Source organism: Mirounga leonina, unplaced genomic scaffold, assembly GCF_011800145.1.
Source record: "Mirounga leonina isolate KUSES-001 unplaced genomic scaffold, KU_Mleo_1.0 Mir_151, whole genome shotgun sequence".
In the NCBI taxonomy this organism is placed as follows: domain Eukaryota; kingdom Metazoa; phylum Chordata; class Mammalia; order Carnivora; family Phocidae; genus Mirounga; species Mirounga leonina.
In genome coordinates this window covers 52,780,366-52,796,412 of record NW_023270377.1, presented here as the reverse complement: position 1 = coordinate 52,796,412, position 16,047 = coordinate 52,780,366, and the positions used below count along the sequence as shown (strand labels likewise).

Sequence of the window (16,047 nt, the reverse complement as noted above, 5' to 3'; positions counted from 1 at the left end):
AAATAGCAGATAAAATACAATGTGACAGGTCAAGAAAAAGCTTTTTCTTGCTTTTTAAACAGGAAGCCCACCTTTTTATTTTGCACTAAGCCCCACAAATTACGTAGCTGGCCCTGACTTGATACCTTATCTGGCAATCTCAAGCTAATGTTATTTTTAGATTCTGACTAAATAACCACACTTATATGGAATAATAACTCTGATTTTACTAAAATTATTATTTGGTTTCAAGAACTCTTAATATTAAACACAAAATCAGATGTTTTCAACAGTTCAACAGAAGGAAAATAAGCTTCTATATTATTCTTGCCAGCAGGTATCATTAGCAACAGAAAGTTTGGATCTGTTGTTGTGACTTGACAGTATAATGGATGAAATGGAAAAATGATAGAATTTTTTTTCACTGAGGCAGCCAGGAAAAAAAAATTAGTTATTTCTCCACAGTGGAAATATTATCACTCCATATTTTCTATCACATTAGGGGAAGTTTTAAAAAAAATCTTGTTACCTCTCTCGAATGCTGGTATTTGCTCATAAATAACTATAGAGCTTTTCCATTATCTATATGGCAGTATATTACAATGGCAATAGGCCACTGATGTCAGAGAAATCAAGAGGAAGTATAAGAAATAGCTTTTTATTTTCTTTTTAATTTTGTATCTGCTTCACATTTTAATATCTTACCTTGAGCTTGGCCAAAAGAAGTTCATGATCATGAAGAAGTTTTTTGGTCTCATCTTGACTGCTACCAATTTCTAGAAGATTGGGCTGTGATTCAGCCAATTGAAGTTGTACCCACTTGCCACACTATAAATAAAAATGAAATAAAATACACTTTTAGTTCCTCTTGTTTCTTCCCCTTTACCCTTCTCCTTTTTCTTCTTTCTTTCTTTTTTTCTGTTTCAGTTTTACTGTGAACATTTTATTCTTTCTATAGAGATAGGCCTTCCTGAAATTGAAATATAACAGGTTTAATATAAATCTACTCCCTGTCTTTTTTTTCACTCTTAGGGTAAATTCTTTTCTCTTGGCATACGGTATTTAAATTAAAAATTCTCAAATGAAGAACACATACAATAGATTGTGTATTACTGAATATTATAAAATTACAGAACATGTTACACAATTGTACATTCTCTCTCTCACAAAACTTAATTCCATAAAAAGAGTGAAATTGCATATAGGGGCAAATAGGCTGCAAACTTCACCAAAGGGGAAAGGTTTTATAAATGCTATTTAGGCTGATCAGTGTCTTTACATTGACCTCACTGGTTCAACTGTGAAGAATAAACAGCAGATGAAGCAACAGATTTTTATCTTACAGTAAAGTTAAAAACATAACATTTTCCAACTTTTGTTGTTGAGTAATCAATAAAGTATGTATGAAAATGTCAATAAATTTAAATGCATGTGACAACAGCTGTATGAATGCAGCCAATTTGTTTTACACACGTAGGACACTTTCACTGCTCCAAGATATAATTCACCATTGCATTTCCTGAGGAATTGCTTTTCTAAGAAGCAACAACTGATTAAGCAAGAGGAACTGCTAAAAGGCATGTGCACATGGATAAGCAAAGTGTTGAAGAGAAACGAAAAATATGTGTGGCTAGTCCAGATCATGAGTGCCCTAAGACCATTTGGAAACAAACCCATACAGATCAGACACAGACACTTCTTTAAGATGGACTTTCTACTCTGAATAGCTTGTGGTTTATTTTATTTGGGACAGCAGTAAGTTAAAGAAGCTGTGGAGGGTGGTCAGAGGGAACATTCTTAGAAACACAATCAAGTTAAAATAAGTATTTCCAGCATAATTTTAGGGTTTTTTTTCCCCTGCACTGTCAATTGACCTCTGATTCTCCTAAAATTTATCCCATACACATTATTCCTCTTCCTGCTCTAAGAAATGTTTCCTATTTGAGGGAAAGAAAAGTTAACTTTTTTAAAACAATGAGTTTGCCTCTTTTCCCTCACTGCTGAAATTTGTAGTTACTCAAAGCACATAAAATCACATGCAAATTATCATTTTTTGCTACTTCTGCCTCAGGCTTCTTTCCATGCCCACCTACTGCCTTTGAAAGGACTCAAGGGCCAGGGAATCATCAGAGGTGCTGTTTGCATGGGGCTAAGTCTCAAGAGCATTGGGAATCACATCAGTAGGAACACTATATTCAGTGCTTCTAGAGTGAATTGTTTTGCATAGTATCAAGTGCTGCTTTCCTGTTACAACTTTTCATATTAACATAAAATTCACAGCAATTAAGTTAAATTAAACAGGCCTCAGTCTAGGCTTCTAACAAAGGTCAGAGAAGTCATTCAGCTCAGGTTTGTGAGGTCCTGAAAGTAACTGGCTGATGAGCACCAGCTTGTTTGCCTTGTTCACTTCATTAAACACTGAATTCGTGAAGTAGTGACTTGTCTAAATCCAAGCATAATGCTTCAAGGGTTTTTGCAAGACATTTCATAGGGAATAAAATCATAGATGTCTTCTTCAACCTAAAGGTATGTGGCCATCTTTGCAAATCAGCAAATTACTTGACATAAAATATGCAATAGCCCTAAGCCTCAAGTAGCTTCAACTTCCTGCTGATAAGGGCAAATTTGATGCCTGCCCTTTGCACCTTCCCTGGCAGGGTCTTCATTCCCCCAAAATGTGATAAGGATTTCCTAGTGCCTTTACCATGTCAAAAGCAGTGCTGCGGAGGGCACATATCAGAGCCTCCTATTAGGTGTTCCCTGCCCTCCATCATGTTCAAAACAGTGCCAGCCCGTATCTACTGGGACCGTCCTCTTCCGTCCTCCATCACATCCACTCTCAAAAATCACAAACATTTTACAGGTCCCCATTGATTCTCCAGCCTGTGAACTTGCAGTCATGAGTACCTTGCCTTTAAAAATCAAATTGAAAGTATATGGTAGAGTTTTTTTGTTTTTGTTTTAATTAAGCTGCTGTAGATGTTTTCTGACTAACTGAAAGAGAAACCATAGTAAGTTACTTAAACTTACAAGTAAGATGTACTTGCTGTGCTATTTTCTATATGCTGAGTGCTGCTGACTATGTGGAACATTCTTTAGGATTATTAACACCCTGCAAAAAGCCAACAGCCACAGAGAAAAAGGAAAGTTGTCTTACCTTTATGACAGCTATCACGATTCTGGAGTCCCCAGCCTGAACAGCTACTGAACTAACTGTCGTCGTCGAAAACTCCACACCAGGACTTCCTTGGCTGGACATGGTACTTTAGAACCAGAATTTATACTCTGGACAGCCTCTGGACAGATGTGTGTCTGCTGGTCATTTCAGAAGGCAATCACTGGGGTTAGTTGGATTCATTCAGGGAAGGAGCTCAGCTCGCACTGATTACTCTGCCAAAAGGAAAGAACAGGAGGTTAAAAATAGACAACCCCATTGAGTTTATCACGAGAGGGGAGAGAGAAGAGAATGGGAAAGAACAGCCACACCCCTGGTATGGTAACACTAAGTGCCTGATATTTTTGCCATTATCTTAAATGGGGAGGGCAGTTTCTAGCTCTCTGCCTATCAGTTGATGTTTAATAGCAAAGGGAAAAAAAATTACATCCTGACAACCCAAATTAATTTGGCCATTGAATCTATTATAGCTAGGGTGGACTTTGAAACCAGCCAATCATGGACCTGGATATCAATCTTTTCAAGATTTTCAAGTCTCCCTTATGCAAAGAAAACCCCACAAAATGTACTTTAAAAATAAGTTCTAGGGGTGCCTGGGTGGCTCAATCGTTAAGCGTCTGCCTTTGGCTCAGGTCATGGTCCCAGGGTCCTGGGATCGAGCCCCGCATTGGGCTCCCTGCTTGGCAGGAAGCCTGCTTCTCCCTCTCCCACTCCCCCTGCTTGTGTTCCCTCTCTCGCTGTGTCTCTCTCTGTCAAATAAATAAATAAAATCTTTTTTAAAAAAATAATAAGTTCTAGTATGTATTTTGGAATTAAGCCACAAAATTGCTTATAATTTTAGATTAATTTGCTTTTCTAAAACTTACTGCTTTTTGTCAAGTTTATGTGGCATGGTCACATTTTCTCAGAGCTTCAGATTTCTTAGGGACATGTAAAAAATATTTTAATGAGCAATTATCGGTATCTACCATTTCAGGATTTCTTTGTGATTACTTACTCTACTCACTAGCATTTTCAAATTCAATGATCACAACTACCAGGAAGTAATTATCTTGTTATTACCTTTTAATTGCAGCAATAAAATGTTTTTTGTTTGTTTGTTTAATTAAGGGTTAACACTGTATATTTTACTGCAATTTTTTAAAAAGGATAACAATGTACTTCAGGTTTCATTTTTATTCTTCTCCACCCCCTATGCAGGAAAATTATAGACAGCTTCAAATCAGAGCCCAAGATCATCAGATTAATCCTCTTGCTAGAAACCCAGCGTGTGTCACAAGCTGTCTGTGGTATTAAACAGCAGCTGTTGGATTCCCTGTCAAAGAACAGCTGAAAATAACACTGCGGTTTAGGTCAGAGGTCAGATGCAAATACATCAGAGATACTGACTCCAAATCTGCTAGAGCCATTGGAAACTTCTGGGACAAAGCCAGAATGGAGGATAAAGCAATAAACAGAGTCAAACAGTTATATAGCTACTACCCAGGTCTCTGGTCTCAGCACCTTCCTGCTGGCCAGCAAGAGGGAAACCATACCTGGATCCCATTCCTGGGACCCACAATCTTTATCTGATGCCATGAAGGGAGAGGTTGGAGCAAGCTCAGGAGAGTAGATACCAAGAGATACCAGGATGTAGAAAATATCATAAATGGTTTCATTTCATGGCAGAGATGGAGAACCAACGTGACCTCCTTGTTGAGTTTGCCTCAGTGTCGAAGGCAAGCTCCTTCTGCTTGAGCAAATAGTCCAAACAAACCAAAACAGAAAAAACAGTTTTCTGCTAACTGCCCTCAAGAACAAACCAAGAGTTGACAGCTGTGTCACATAATATCCACACCCTAAACTAAAATGCCCAAAGGAGTATTGCTTAAATCATTGTGTACATTGCCAACCGGAACAGCAAACAGTGACCTGCACCCAAAATACACAGTGCATTTTTTACTCCAAGTTAATCTTACTGTTAGAAACTGAGTGTGTTTAAAAAAGAAAAAAAAGAAAGAAAGAAAGAAAAAGAAACTCAGTGTGTGTCATAGTGTCATAGTGTCATAGTTGTATATAAACCTTCAAGAGGCAAAGGGACCTCTGTCAGCAGGCTGCAAAGACGATGGCTAGGAAAAAAGTGGTTCTGTCCATAAAGCCCCACTTAGGATGGATGATTGTGCAAAGGGTGTGGAGGGCAGGCTGGAATGTGTGGCACCGCAGGTCCACACCAAGGAAGAGGACAGAAAATATGGTTGAAAGTCTGAGAATACCAAGGTTTAAGGGCAAAGGCAATTAGAAATATTTAAGACTTTGTCAAAAGATTAATCCAGCTCTTCAGCAGCAAAGGTAGGGCCTTCTTGTGTGCAGATGACCTTTCTCTGTTAATTAGATGGAGCAGGGCTGGGGTGTTGCATAAAGAAACTGTTTTCTACGTTGGGAGACATGGACAATAATGCAAACTGCATACATGAATTTAAGTGATTTCAGACTAATATTTTCGAATTTAAATTCTTGGCCTTGAAACCTTTAAAAGGCTTCGATCACTTTTTTTCTCCCCATCCCTTGTTGTCTTTTCGACTTTTTAGTCCTTTCCCCTACAGAAGTTTTGTTGTTCAGATTTCTCTATCCACATATAGCTCATTTTGAACTTTGGCCTGTGTTTCTTCATCTAGCATAATATTTAATTATAAGTTGCACTGTTAACTCTGGGAAACAATTTGGAGAATAGTTAGTATGAAATATATGTTGTACTAAGAAAATTGGTATATTAACTATAATTAGATGGATTTTTTTTAAAAGCTTTTTGAGATACAGTTTGCTTATACTCCACCTCCCCTACCATCACAAAACAAAACAAAACAAAACAAAACAAAAACCAAACAAACAAACAAACAAGAAACCCCAAAAAACAAAACAAAACAAAAAACCTTACAGGCATTCTCCTATCCTTTGAAGTTTATGGAGGATCTTACAAAGGTTATTATGCCTTCTTTGTTTATCCCTCTGGGAAATGCCTGTTTTTATACCAGCTGAATTTTAGTGAAGTATCTTCCATGGGGATATATCAAAAAGCTATAACTGGATTCTGTAGAGTTGCAAATAGCACTTCTTTTCTCCAATTTTTTTTTATTATGTTAAAATACATATAACATGAAATTTACCATCTTAACTATTTTTAAGTGTACAGTTCAAAGATATTAAACACATTATGTTGTGCAACCATTACACCCACCTATCTTCATAACTCTTTTAACCTTGTAAAACTGAAAATCTATACCCATTAAACAATAGTTCTCCTATCCCTCCTCCCCCAAACCCCTGGCAACCACCATTCTGCTTTCTGTCTCTATGATTTTGACTATTCTAAGTATTTCATATAAATGGGATCATACGGTATTTATCTTTCTGTGACTGGCTCATTGAACTTAACATAATGTCTTTGAGGTTCATCCATGTTGCAGCACCTGTCAGAATTTCTTTCCTTTTTAAGGTTAACTAATATTCCATTGTGTGTGTGTGTGTGTGTGTGTGTATACACATTTTGCATATCCATTGACCCATCTATGGACACTTGTACTGCTTCCATATTTTAGCTATTGTGAATAATGCTGCTATGAACACAGGTGTGCAAATTATCTGAGATCCTGCTTTTAATGCTTTTGTGTATATACCCAGAAATGGAATCACTGTATCATATGGTAATTCTATTTTTAATTTTTTGAGGAAACATCACACTGTTTTTCATGGTGGCAATAGTACATTTTAATAAAGTATAGGTAGCTAGTAGTTTGGAAACTTTATCATGTGATTTTTTTTTTTAAGATTTTATTTATCTATTTGAGAGAGCATGAGCAGGGGGAGGAGCAGAGGGAGAGGGACAAGCAAACTCCCCACTGAGTGTGCATCCCGAGGCAGGGCTTAATCCCAGGATCCCAAGATCAAGACTTCAAACCAAAATCAAGTCAGACTCTTAACCTACTGAGCCACCCAGGTACCCTCGTGTGATTATTTTTTAGCTCTGTCTATGGGTATGACATTAAAACAACACATTTTCTTTACTGGAGTATATGTGGGATCCACCCATTTCTTCATAGAGAATCCCAGTTGTTTGTCTTAATCAATATTATCATTAGTTAAACTTTATAAAGTTTATAAACTTTATAAAGACAAATTAGATAGACCTGACATAAAAAAAAAAAAAAAAACCCAGAATGAGTCTATTTATCCAGGTTAAAAATTCAAGGCAAAACTTTCTCTGCTATTATTATTAGCAGTAATAATAATAGCTACCATTTAGTGATAGTTATTACATGCCAAGAACTGGGACAAGTGCTTTATACTCTATTCCATTTAATCCACATACGGCTGGAAGACTTATTTTCCTGACTTTATAAATCACACACACGCAGTGATTTACTGATACCCACCACCTCCTGTCCAAACCTTTCTGCCTGGGTTTCAAAGCTATCTATGGCCTGCCCCTCCTACCTACTCAGTGACATATACGATTATTACCAGGCCCCAAGGATCATCCTTGGTCTCTACCTTAATTTAGTTGTTCTTAGCAGGAGTATCATCCCCTTCCTCCCTTCATCTATCTGAATTCCTCCCATCATTTAAGACCAAGATGAATTACCACTCCTTTTAAAAGTTGAAACACCTGCCTATATTCCTTTTCTCTAAAATTTGACTATTGCCAAAATTTAATATGTTTATATTACAAACTTGCTTTGTTTTCTAACTATTTCATTTCCATTAGTATTATTTCTCAACTAGATTTGAAGCTCCATATGGAAAGGAGCCATGTCTTACCATTTTGGGGGATCTTTTCCGACCACCTTGTAGGTTATTGGAGAGATTAAAAGAGTTGCTTACGTAAAGTGCTTAGAAGAGGACCTGGTATTTACAAGTGCCATAGACAGAACACCATACTAGGCACAGAATTGATGCTTATAAATATTGGCTGACTGGGCGCCTGGGTGGCTCAGTTGGTTGGGCGACTGCCTTTGGCTCAGGTCGTGATCCTGGAGTCCCGGGATCGAGTCCCGCATCGGGCTCCCTGCTCGGCAGGGAGTCTGCTTCTCCCTCTGACCCTCCTCCCTCTCATGCTCTCTGTCTCTCATTCTGTCTCAAATAAATAAATAAAATCTTTAAAAATAAATAAATAAATAAATAAATAAATAAATAAATAAATAAATAAATAAATATTGGCTGACTGATTAAATCACATTATATATAAAAAAATACACTTTTAATACAATTCATTCAGTCAGTATTTATTCATGCAACCAATAGTTATTGAGCATTTGCTACATACCAGGCACTTACGCATTAGAAATACAGCAGTGAGTGAAACAGAGGTCTCTACCCTTGAAAAGGTAACATTCCAATGAGAAAAGACAGATTATAAGCAATAAAATAAGCAACCAACCTAAAAATACACTATGATTAAAGCTAGGGGAATAACAACCAGTAGTAGTTTAAGTAGATTGAATCACATATTTAGAATTTGCCAGAGAAATCAGGGGATATTTTCAGGGTATTTCTATGGAATACAGAGATTAACAGGAATAATAAACTTGATTATGATCACAAAACAACAACAAAATAAATCACACAATATGGCAAAGGCAATGGGGTAGGAACATGGGTTCTGAAGTCCCACTGCCTTAGTCTCTCTGTGCCTCAGTTTCCTCATTGCAAATTGGGGATAATGGGAATACCTACATCATATATGTTTTGGGGGAGGATTAAATAAGATAATATTTGTAAAACACTTAAAACAATGGTACATAGGTGGTATTCTGATAGTCATATATTATTGTTTCTGAGATGACAACAATATCTGTTAAGGGATATCCTAAATCTAGTAAGTGCCAAAAATTTTGAAATAAATTTTTAAAATTAAGGTGAATTAAAACACATGCTCAGCAACCCAAATGGATTAAATATATTAGAAAGACATAAAATATGCATTACCAGGGAGGAAATTATTTTACTATAATCAGATGGTAAAAACATTTCTGTGAGTCATCATGTCTAGAATACCACCTTTAACACTGACTTTAGCCAAAATTTTCCCTACATCCTTCTTTATATTCTTTAATACTCCTCCTGGTACTTCTAGTTTATTTTAGATTATTACCATTCTCACTTAATTTCCATCTATAAGTAAATGGAAATTGTTCTTTCCCCCTAAAACAGCCTCCATTCTAGCCATCAGCTCATTCTTCTAGGCATGTATTCACTTGTTCATTCGTCGAGTATGATTAAATACCTACTAAGTGTCAGACACTATTCTAGATACCAGGCACACAGCAATACACAAAGTTCATGCACTGATGGAGCTTGCCTTCTGGTGGAGGGGACAACACCACACAGGAAACAAAAAGCACATATATAATTATGTCAGAATATAGTAAGTGTTATGAAAAAAAATAAGGCAAGGTAAGGAGGAGAGAGTGAACAGGGGAAGAGGGATACTATTTTAGAAGGGAATCAGAAAAGGTGTCTCTAAGAGTAGATGAGATTTGGTTACAGACCAGAATTAAATTGAAAAGAGCAAGACAGATATCTCAGGAAGAACATTCCAGGCATCTGCGGCAGGGCATGCTTATGTTATATTTGAAAAGCATCCAGTAGGTCAGTATAGCTGGAGCTAAGTGAGGCTTGAGAGAAAAGGACTCTGATGGAAGATGAGCAGTAGTGGTGGCAAGTTCATATAGGACTTTCTAGGTAGGTGCTTCTATATCCTGGTTTGCTTGGGGCAATCATGGTTTACATCTGTTGCCCCAGCATAATTTCTCTTAAGGGTCCTTTCACTCTCAAGAATCCCATTTGGACAATAATTTTGTGGCTACCTTGCTATTTAGCCAAAGTAAGGACTGGATTTCCTACTGAGTGAGATGGGATATTACTGCAGGTTTCATAGAAGGAAGGACATTGTTTGACTTAACATTGTTAAAAAACAAAAACAAAATTAAAAAAACCCCAAAAACAGCAACAAAAAACCTCTTCATGGAGAGGAGGCCGTAGGAGTCAAAGTGAAAGCAGGAAGTAGGAGGAACTCTATAGTACCCAACCTGCAAATAATAACACAATGCTCCTTTGGGATGATTCTTTATGGTCATCTAAGTTTCACTTCAGAAGAATAGCATATCCAAAAATTCATGCTCCTTTTGACAGTTTATCTATACATGAACTTCCATAGATTTCCTTACAATTAAACAAGTTTAATGACATAAATCCCTAGCTTCTCTGTAAGACCTGGAAGAATAATTATAAACCAGCAACTTCTATATCCAGCAAATGTCCTTTCTACAAATGGTAAGGAAAATAAGACAAAACTCAGGCAAGTCCAAAGAAAACTTGGTCAAAAGATCAAAGGTGATTGTATTATTATTATTATTAAGCATAGTATACCAAAAATGATGTGCAAAATATTAATACTTATGTACATCTTTTCTTGAAAATTCTCTATGTAGAGCAATTTATGACCTGGAAAACTGTCCAATATATATGTAGGCTTTAGTTAAAATGAACAGTAAATATGTGGCTATTACTGATTTGGGAAAACCTTTTTTTGAAAAAGAGAGCTGTATATAACATTTCAAGCCAGAAAATGTTAAAAAAAAAATCACTGAAAAGCTTTCATGTGCAATGTTTATTTTTTTAATTTTAAGTCACCAGATTTCCTACGCGTGTTGAGCTGTGTTCTTAGGCTCCCAATGTAGCAGGGTTCTTTCTCTGATCCAATTCCTTTTAACATAATCAAGTGTCCTAAGAGTTACCCTTCAGAACAGTGGGTGGTTATATGAGAAGATAGGAGTCTTAGTCAACTTGATTTTGGAAAATTAGATTTCTTTTGTTTTTCCTAACTACTGCTAAACTCTAGTTGAGGCTGAGAATTTCCAGCCCAGAGTAATCCCCAGGGAGGCCTGAAGAGCAGAAGTCCTTCCAGCTGCTTGGGAAGCCAGCAGTGACACTGAGGGTGAGCTGTCACTTCTCCCAGCAGTAAGAATTTTTGCCAAGGAAGGAAAAATAATATAAAAATAAATAATAATATAAATAATAATATTAAAAAATATTTTAAAAAATAATATAATGTAAAACCCAAGGACATGATAATCAAATACCCCACACAGGATGGTATTATCCATGGATTTTAAGCAGGAAGTATGTAAAGAGTTAAAAAGAAAAAAAGTTTCTTTTTAAAATATGAGGTTTTAGTAAGAAACATGAAAACATTAAGAAATTAATGTAAATATATATTACATATATAATAATATACATATGTGTGCATATATGTATATTGTGTACATATGTAAAAGTAGTGTTAACAATGGGCTTTCTCAGTTATATGGAGTGATGTTTCATAATTTGTTGGCATCGGTTAATGACAAATCCAGTTTTAATAAAATTTTACTGTAGATTATTTTTTTTTAAACTTAACTGAGTTTCTAAAAATTTATTGTATGGACTTTAAGATCTGCATCCTCACTCCAAGTGAGAATGCCTCATACCAGTGTTCACACAGAAGTCCCTTGCTATGAGAATCTCCATTTTTGTTAATACATCACTCACCCAAGTCATCGAATCCAACATGAAAGGCAATGATTGCTGAGAATGTCCGGAAGGATAAAGAAGTTAACTAACACCTGCAGGAAAAAAGATATTCATATACTTCAGCTTTTAGGAAAAACAGGAAACAAGATGAGAGAAACTCACAGAGTGGAAAATGGAAACAAAAGTAGCAGCTCATTTGTGCCACACCCCACACAATTCACACCACCCTAAGCAAACCAGTTTCCTATCACAAATTCCACATTCATAAAGGAAGGACTTCAAAAGCAAAGTCAATTTACTTTATGTAGAGTTTGGATTCTGCTTCTGGCTTGTCCCTGCCTTAAGCTCCTGCTATCAGGATGAGCCGATGGCCTCACCACAAATGTTTGCTGAGCACCTGCTGTGCATAGGCCCTGATGTCCTTAATTAGCACCATCCTCATCAAATTCCTTTAGATTTGTAAAACTTGTAACCATTGAATCTGGCTGGGCCCCTCAGGAACCTTGCACTTCTGTCATAGGAGTTGGAGAACTGAGGCAAAAGATCAGTGGCTTATTCAAGTTTATGAACCAAGTGAGTCTACAGCCCAGCCACTTCCCTCTTAGTCTCTTGCTCCAGTACCACAGAGAGTAAGTTCTTCTATCCTAATGTGAAGTCAAAAATTATCAGATGTCCGCACACTCCCTTCACTCAGCTAGTTCACACAGTTGAGCACTTCCTGGACAGAGCCCTGAGTCAGAACCTTACAGCAAGCACTCTTACAAGTCAACAACGGACGTACAAAACTCCATCTCTGTTCCCAGTTTTCTCCATTAGAAAACTAAAGATAAAATATACACATGAAGCACTTTGACAAGAAGGCTTTTATAACATAGAAAATATACCAAGCCTAATGTCTTGGAAATGACAAAAACCCTCTTAAAGAACTTCCCAAATCAGGGGCACCTAGGTCTGTAAGTCAGTTAAGAATCCGACTCTTGATTTTGGCTCAAGTCATGATCTGGGGGTTGTGAGATCAAGCCTAGCAAGCCTGCTTGGGATTCTCTCTCTACCTCTCAATCTGCCCCTCTCCCCCATCTCTAAAAAAAGAAGAAAAAATAAGAATTTCCCAAATCAATGTGAGCAATCACAATGCAGAATAGTTTTATACATGGATGTAAATTAACAGCATCATAATAAAGCTGCTCTGGATTTGTGTCATAGTTCTTCCTACTTTTTTTTTTTTTTTTTTGGTTGTTAAAATGAAATTACATTATTAAGGAATTTATACATAGAAGAATGGAAGTCAATTCTTCTAATAACTTTCACTATAGGATTGTTCAGTGATTTTATAAGCATTTGTATAAATTATGCATTGATGTTCATTTTTCCTATACTTCAAACATGAAATAAAAACATCTGCTGGGGGTGCCTGGGTGGCTCAATCAGTTAAGTGTCTGTCTTTGGCTCAGGTCAGGATTCCAAAATCCTGGGATCAAGTCCCGCACTGGGCTCCCTACTCAGCCGGGAGCCTGCTTCTTCCCCTACCTGCTGCTCCCCCTGCTTGTGCTGTCTCTCTCTTTCTGTCAAATAAATAAAACTTAAAAAAAAAAAATCATCTGCTATACAAATGTCTGCTTAAAATTTATTTCATGGGCTTTTAACTTCTCAGATTCCTAATTTCTCCATACTACACAGAGGTATGTTTAAATATAAATATTCAAAATAAGATATATGGCTTCCTTGGATTTTCATTTTTTCCATGTACTTCACTGGTATTTAAGAAAAAAAATCCATGGAGAAAGGAAATAGCTGTATCTAGCATTCATTTTGAAATTTGCTGCTATGTTGAATATTCAATCTATATTTATTTTGTGATTTTATCAGATTACTATTTATATATTATTTTATAAATACATATATATTTATAGATAATTTATATATTACATATTTTATATCTATTTCACTTATATTTTATATTTATTTATATTAATTGATATATATTTCAATATACATATATTTAATATATATAAAGTGTAGAGGCAAATAGGACCATGTTTAAACATTGAGTGACTCCCTGAATATCTGAATCCACTAATCTTCACCTTTCCACTTTTTCAATTCATATTTTAATGTAATGATTTCCAACTTTCTTTAAGCTACTACATTCTGTGGTTTAATCTGTGAAATTACTAATCCATTACTTCCCCCTTCTTGCCTATGATATATCATATACTAAACTGTGTTGTAATATTAATTGGGTTTTTAAAGGTGTTTAAAAAAACATTTAAATTCTTGTGGAGATCATTGAAGACACTTTGAGGCATCACAAACTTTAGACTTAGAAATATTAGTATTCCAATTTTTCAGCTTTATTGAGATATAATTGACATAGGACATTGTGTAAGTTTAAGCTGTACAATGTGTTGACTGCAGAACAATTACCACTGTAGGATTAGCTAGCATCTCCATCACACATATATAATATATATTATATTAACATTTTAATAAATATATGTATCTTTTAAATATATATATATTTAGAGTGGGAGATTGGGGGTGAGGGGCAGAAGGAGAGGGAGAGAGAGAACCCCAAGTAGTCTCCAAATGCAGAGCCTGAGGCAGGGCTTGATCTCACAACCCTGAGATCATGACCTGAACCAAAATCAAGAATTGGACGCTTAACAACTGAGCCAACCAGGCACCCCTGCAGTGAGACTATTTAAGATGTACTTCCTTAGCAACTTTCACTTATGTAATACAGTATTAACTATAATTACCATGCTGTGCATTAAATCCTGAGAACTTATCTTCTAATTGGAAGTTGTACTCCAAATTAGTTTGGAAGTTTGACCAACATCTCCCCATTACTCTGATCTCCCAGCCCCTGGTAAACACCATTCTATTCTGTTCCTATGAATTTGGCTTTTTTTAGATTCCACATGTGAAATCATACACTATTTACCTTGCTCTGACTTATTTCACTTAGCATAATGTTCTCGAGGTCCAACCATGCTCTCACAAATGGCAGGATTTCCTTCTTTTTCATGGCTAAATGATATTCCATTGTATTTCTATCATTTCTTTATCCATTCTTCCATTGACAGACACTTTGGTTGTTTTCATAGCTTGGCTATTGTGAATAATGCTGCAATAAACATGGGAGTACAGACATCTCTTCAAGATTGTTTTCATTTCCTTTGGATATATACCCAGAAGTGGGATTGCTGGATCATATGGTGCCTCTATTTTTAATTTTTAAAGAAACCTCCAGAGTGGCTGCACTGATTTGCATTCCCACCAACAGTGCACAAGGATTCTCTTTTCTCAACATCCTTGCCAACTCTTGTTATCTATTGTCTTTTTGATGACAGCCATTCTAATAGGTGTGAGGTGATATCCGATTGTTTTGATTTGCATTTCTCTTACAATTAGTAGTGGTGAACATCTCTTCATGTACCTATTATCTATCTGTATGCCTTCTTTGGAAAAAATGTCTATTCAGTTCCTCTACCTATTTTTTAAGTGGATTATTTTTTTGCTATTGAAATAGTTGTATGATTGTGCGTTGTTTTTAGTTTGTTTGTTTTGGCTATATACTTTGAATATTAACCACTTTTCAGATAGATATACGCTTTACTAATATTTTCTCCCATTCTATATGTTGTCTTTTCATTTTGTTGATTGTTTGTTGTTGTTGTTCTTGTTTTGCTGTGCAGAAGCTTTTTAAAAGTTTGATGTAGTCCCACACTACATAAAAACTAATGATGTAATATATGGTGATAAACATAATAAAAAAACACACAAAAATAAAAATAAAAAAATAAAAGTTTGATGTAGTCCCACTTTATTCTTTTGTTGCTTGTGCTTTTGCTGTCATATCCAAAAATCATTGCTAAGACCAATGTCAAGGAGCTTTTTCCCTATGCTTTCTTCTAGGAGTTTTATGGTTTCAGGCCTTATGTTTAAGTCTACAGTCAACTATGAGTTAATTTTTGTGTGTGGTGTAAGATATGGTCCAATTTCATTTTTATGCATGTGGTTATCCAGTTTTCCCAACACCATTTATTGAAAAGACTGTTTTTTCCCTGTTGAGTCTTTTTAGCTTCCTTGTTAAGTATTAGTTGACCACGTAGATGGTGGTTTACTTCTGGGTCTCAAATCTGTTCCATTGGTCTATGTGTCTTATGATAGTGCCATACTGTTTTAATTACTATAGCTTTGTATGATAATTTGAAATCAGGAAGTGTGATGCTTTCTTTCCTCAGGATTGTTTTGGCTATTTGGGGTTTTTGGGGGTTATATGAATTTTAAGATTTTGTCTTTTTGTGAAAAATGCCATTGGAATTTTGATAGGGATTGTATTA

The 16,047-nt window shown here is 35.9% G+C and overlaps 1 protein-coding gene across 3 annotated transcripts in view; it reads right to left on the bottom strand.

The window, feature by feature from the left end:
- The window catches only part of CCDC141 (coiled-coil domain containing 141), a 210,969-nt gene that overhangs the window by 190,346 nt on the left and 4,576 nt on the right, over positions 1-16,047 (bottom strand). For all 3 annotated transcript variants that reach the window (XM_035007626.1, XM_035007624.1, XM_035007625.1), the window contains exons 2-4: positions 11,720-11,793; positions 3,137-3,369; positions 685-807 (exon numbers count right to left, since the gene is read on the bottom strand). In XM_035007626.1, the coding sequence (XP_034863517.1) occupies positions 685-807; positions 3,137-3,238 (225 nt within the window). In that variant the 5' untranslated portion in view covers positions 3,239-3,369; positions 11,720-11,793. The remainder of the gene's footprint in view (positions 1-684; positions 808-3,136; positions 3,370-11,719; positions 11,794-16,047) is intronic.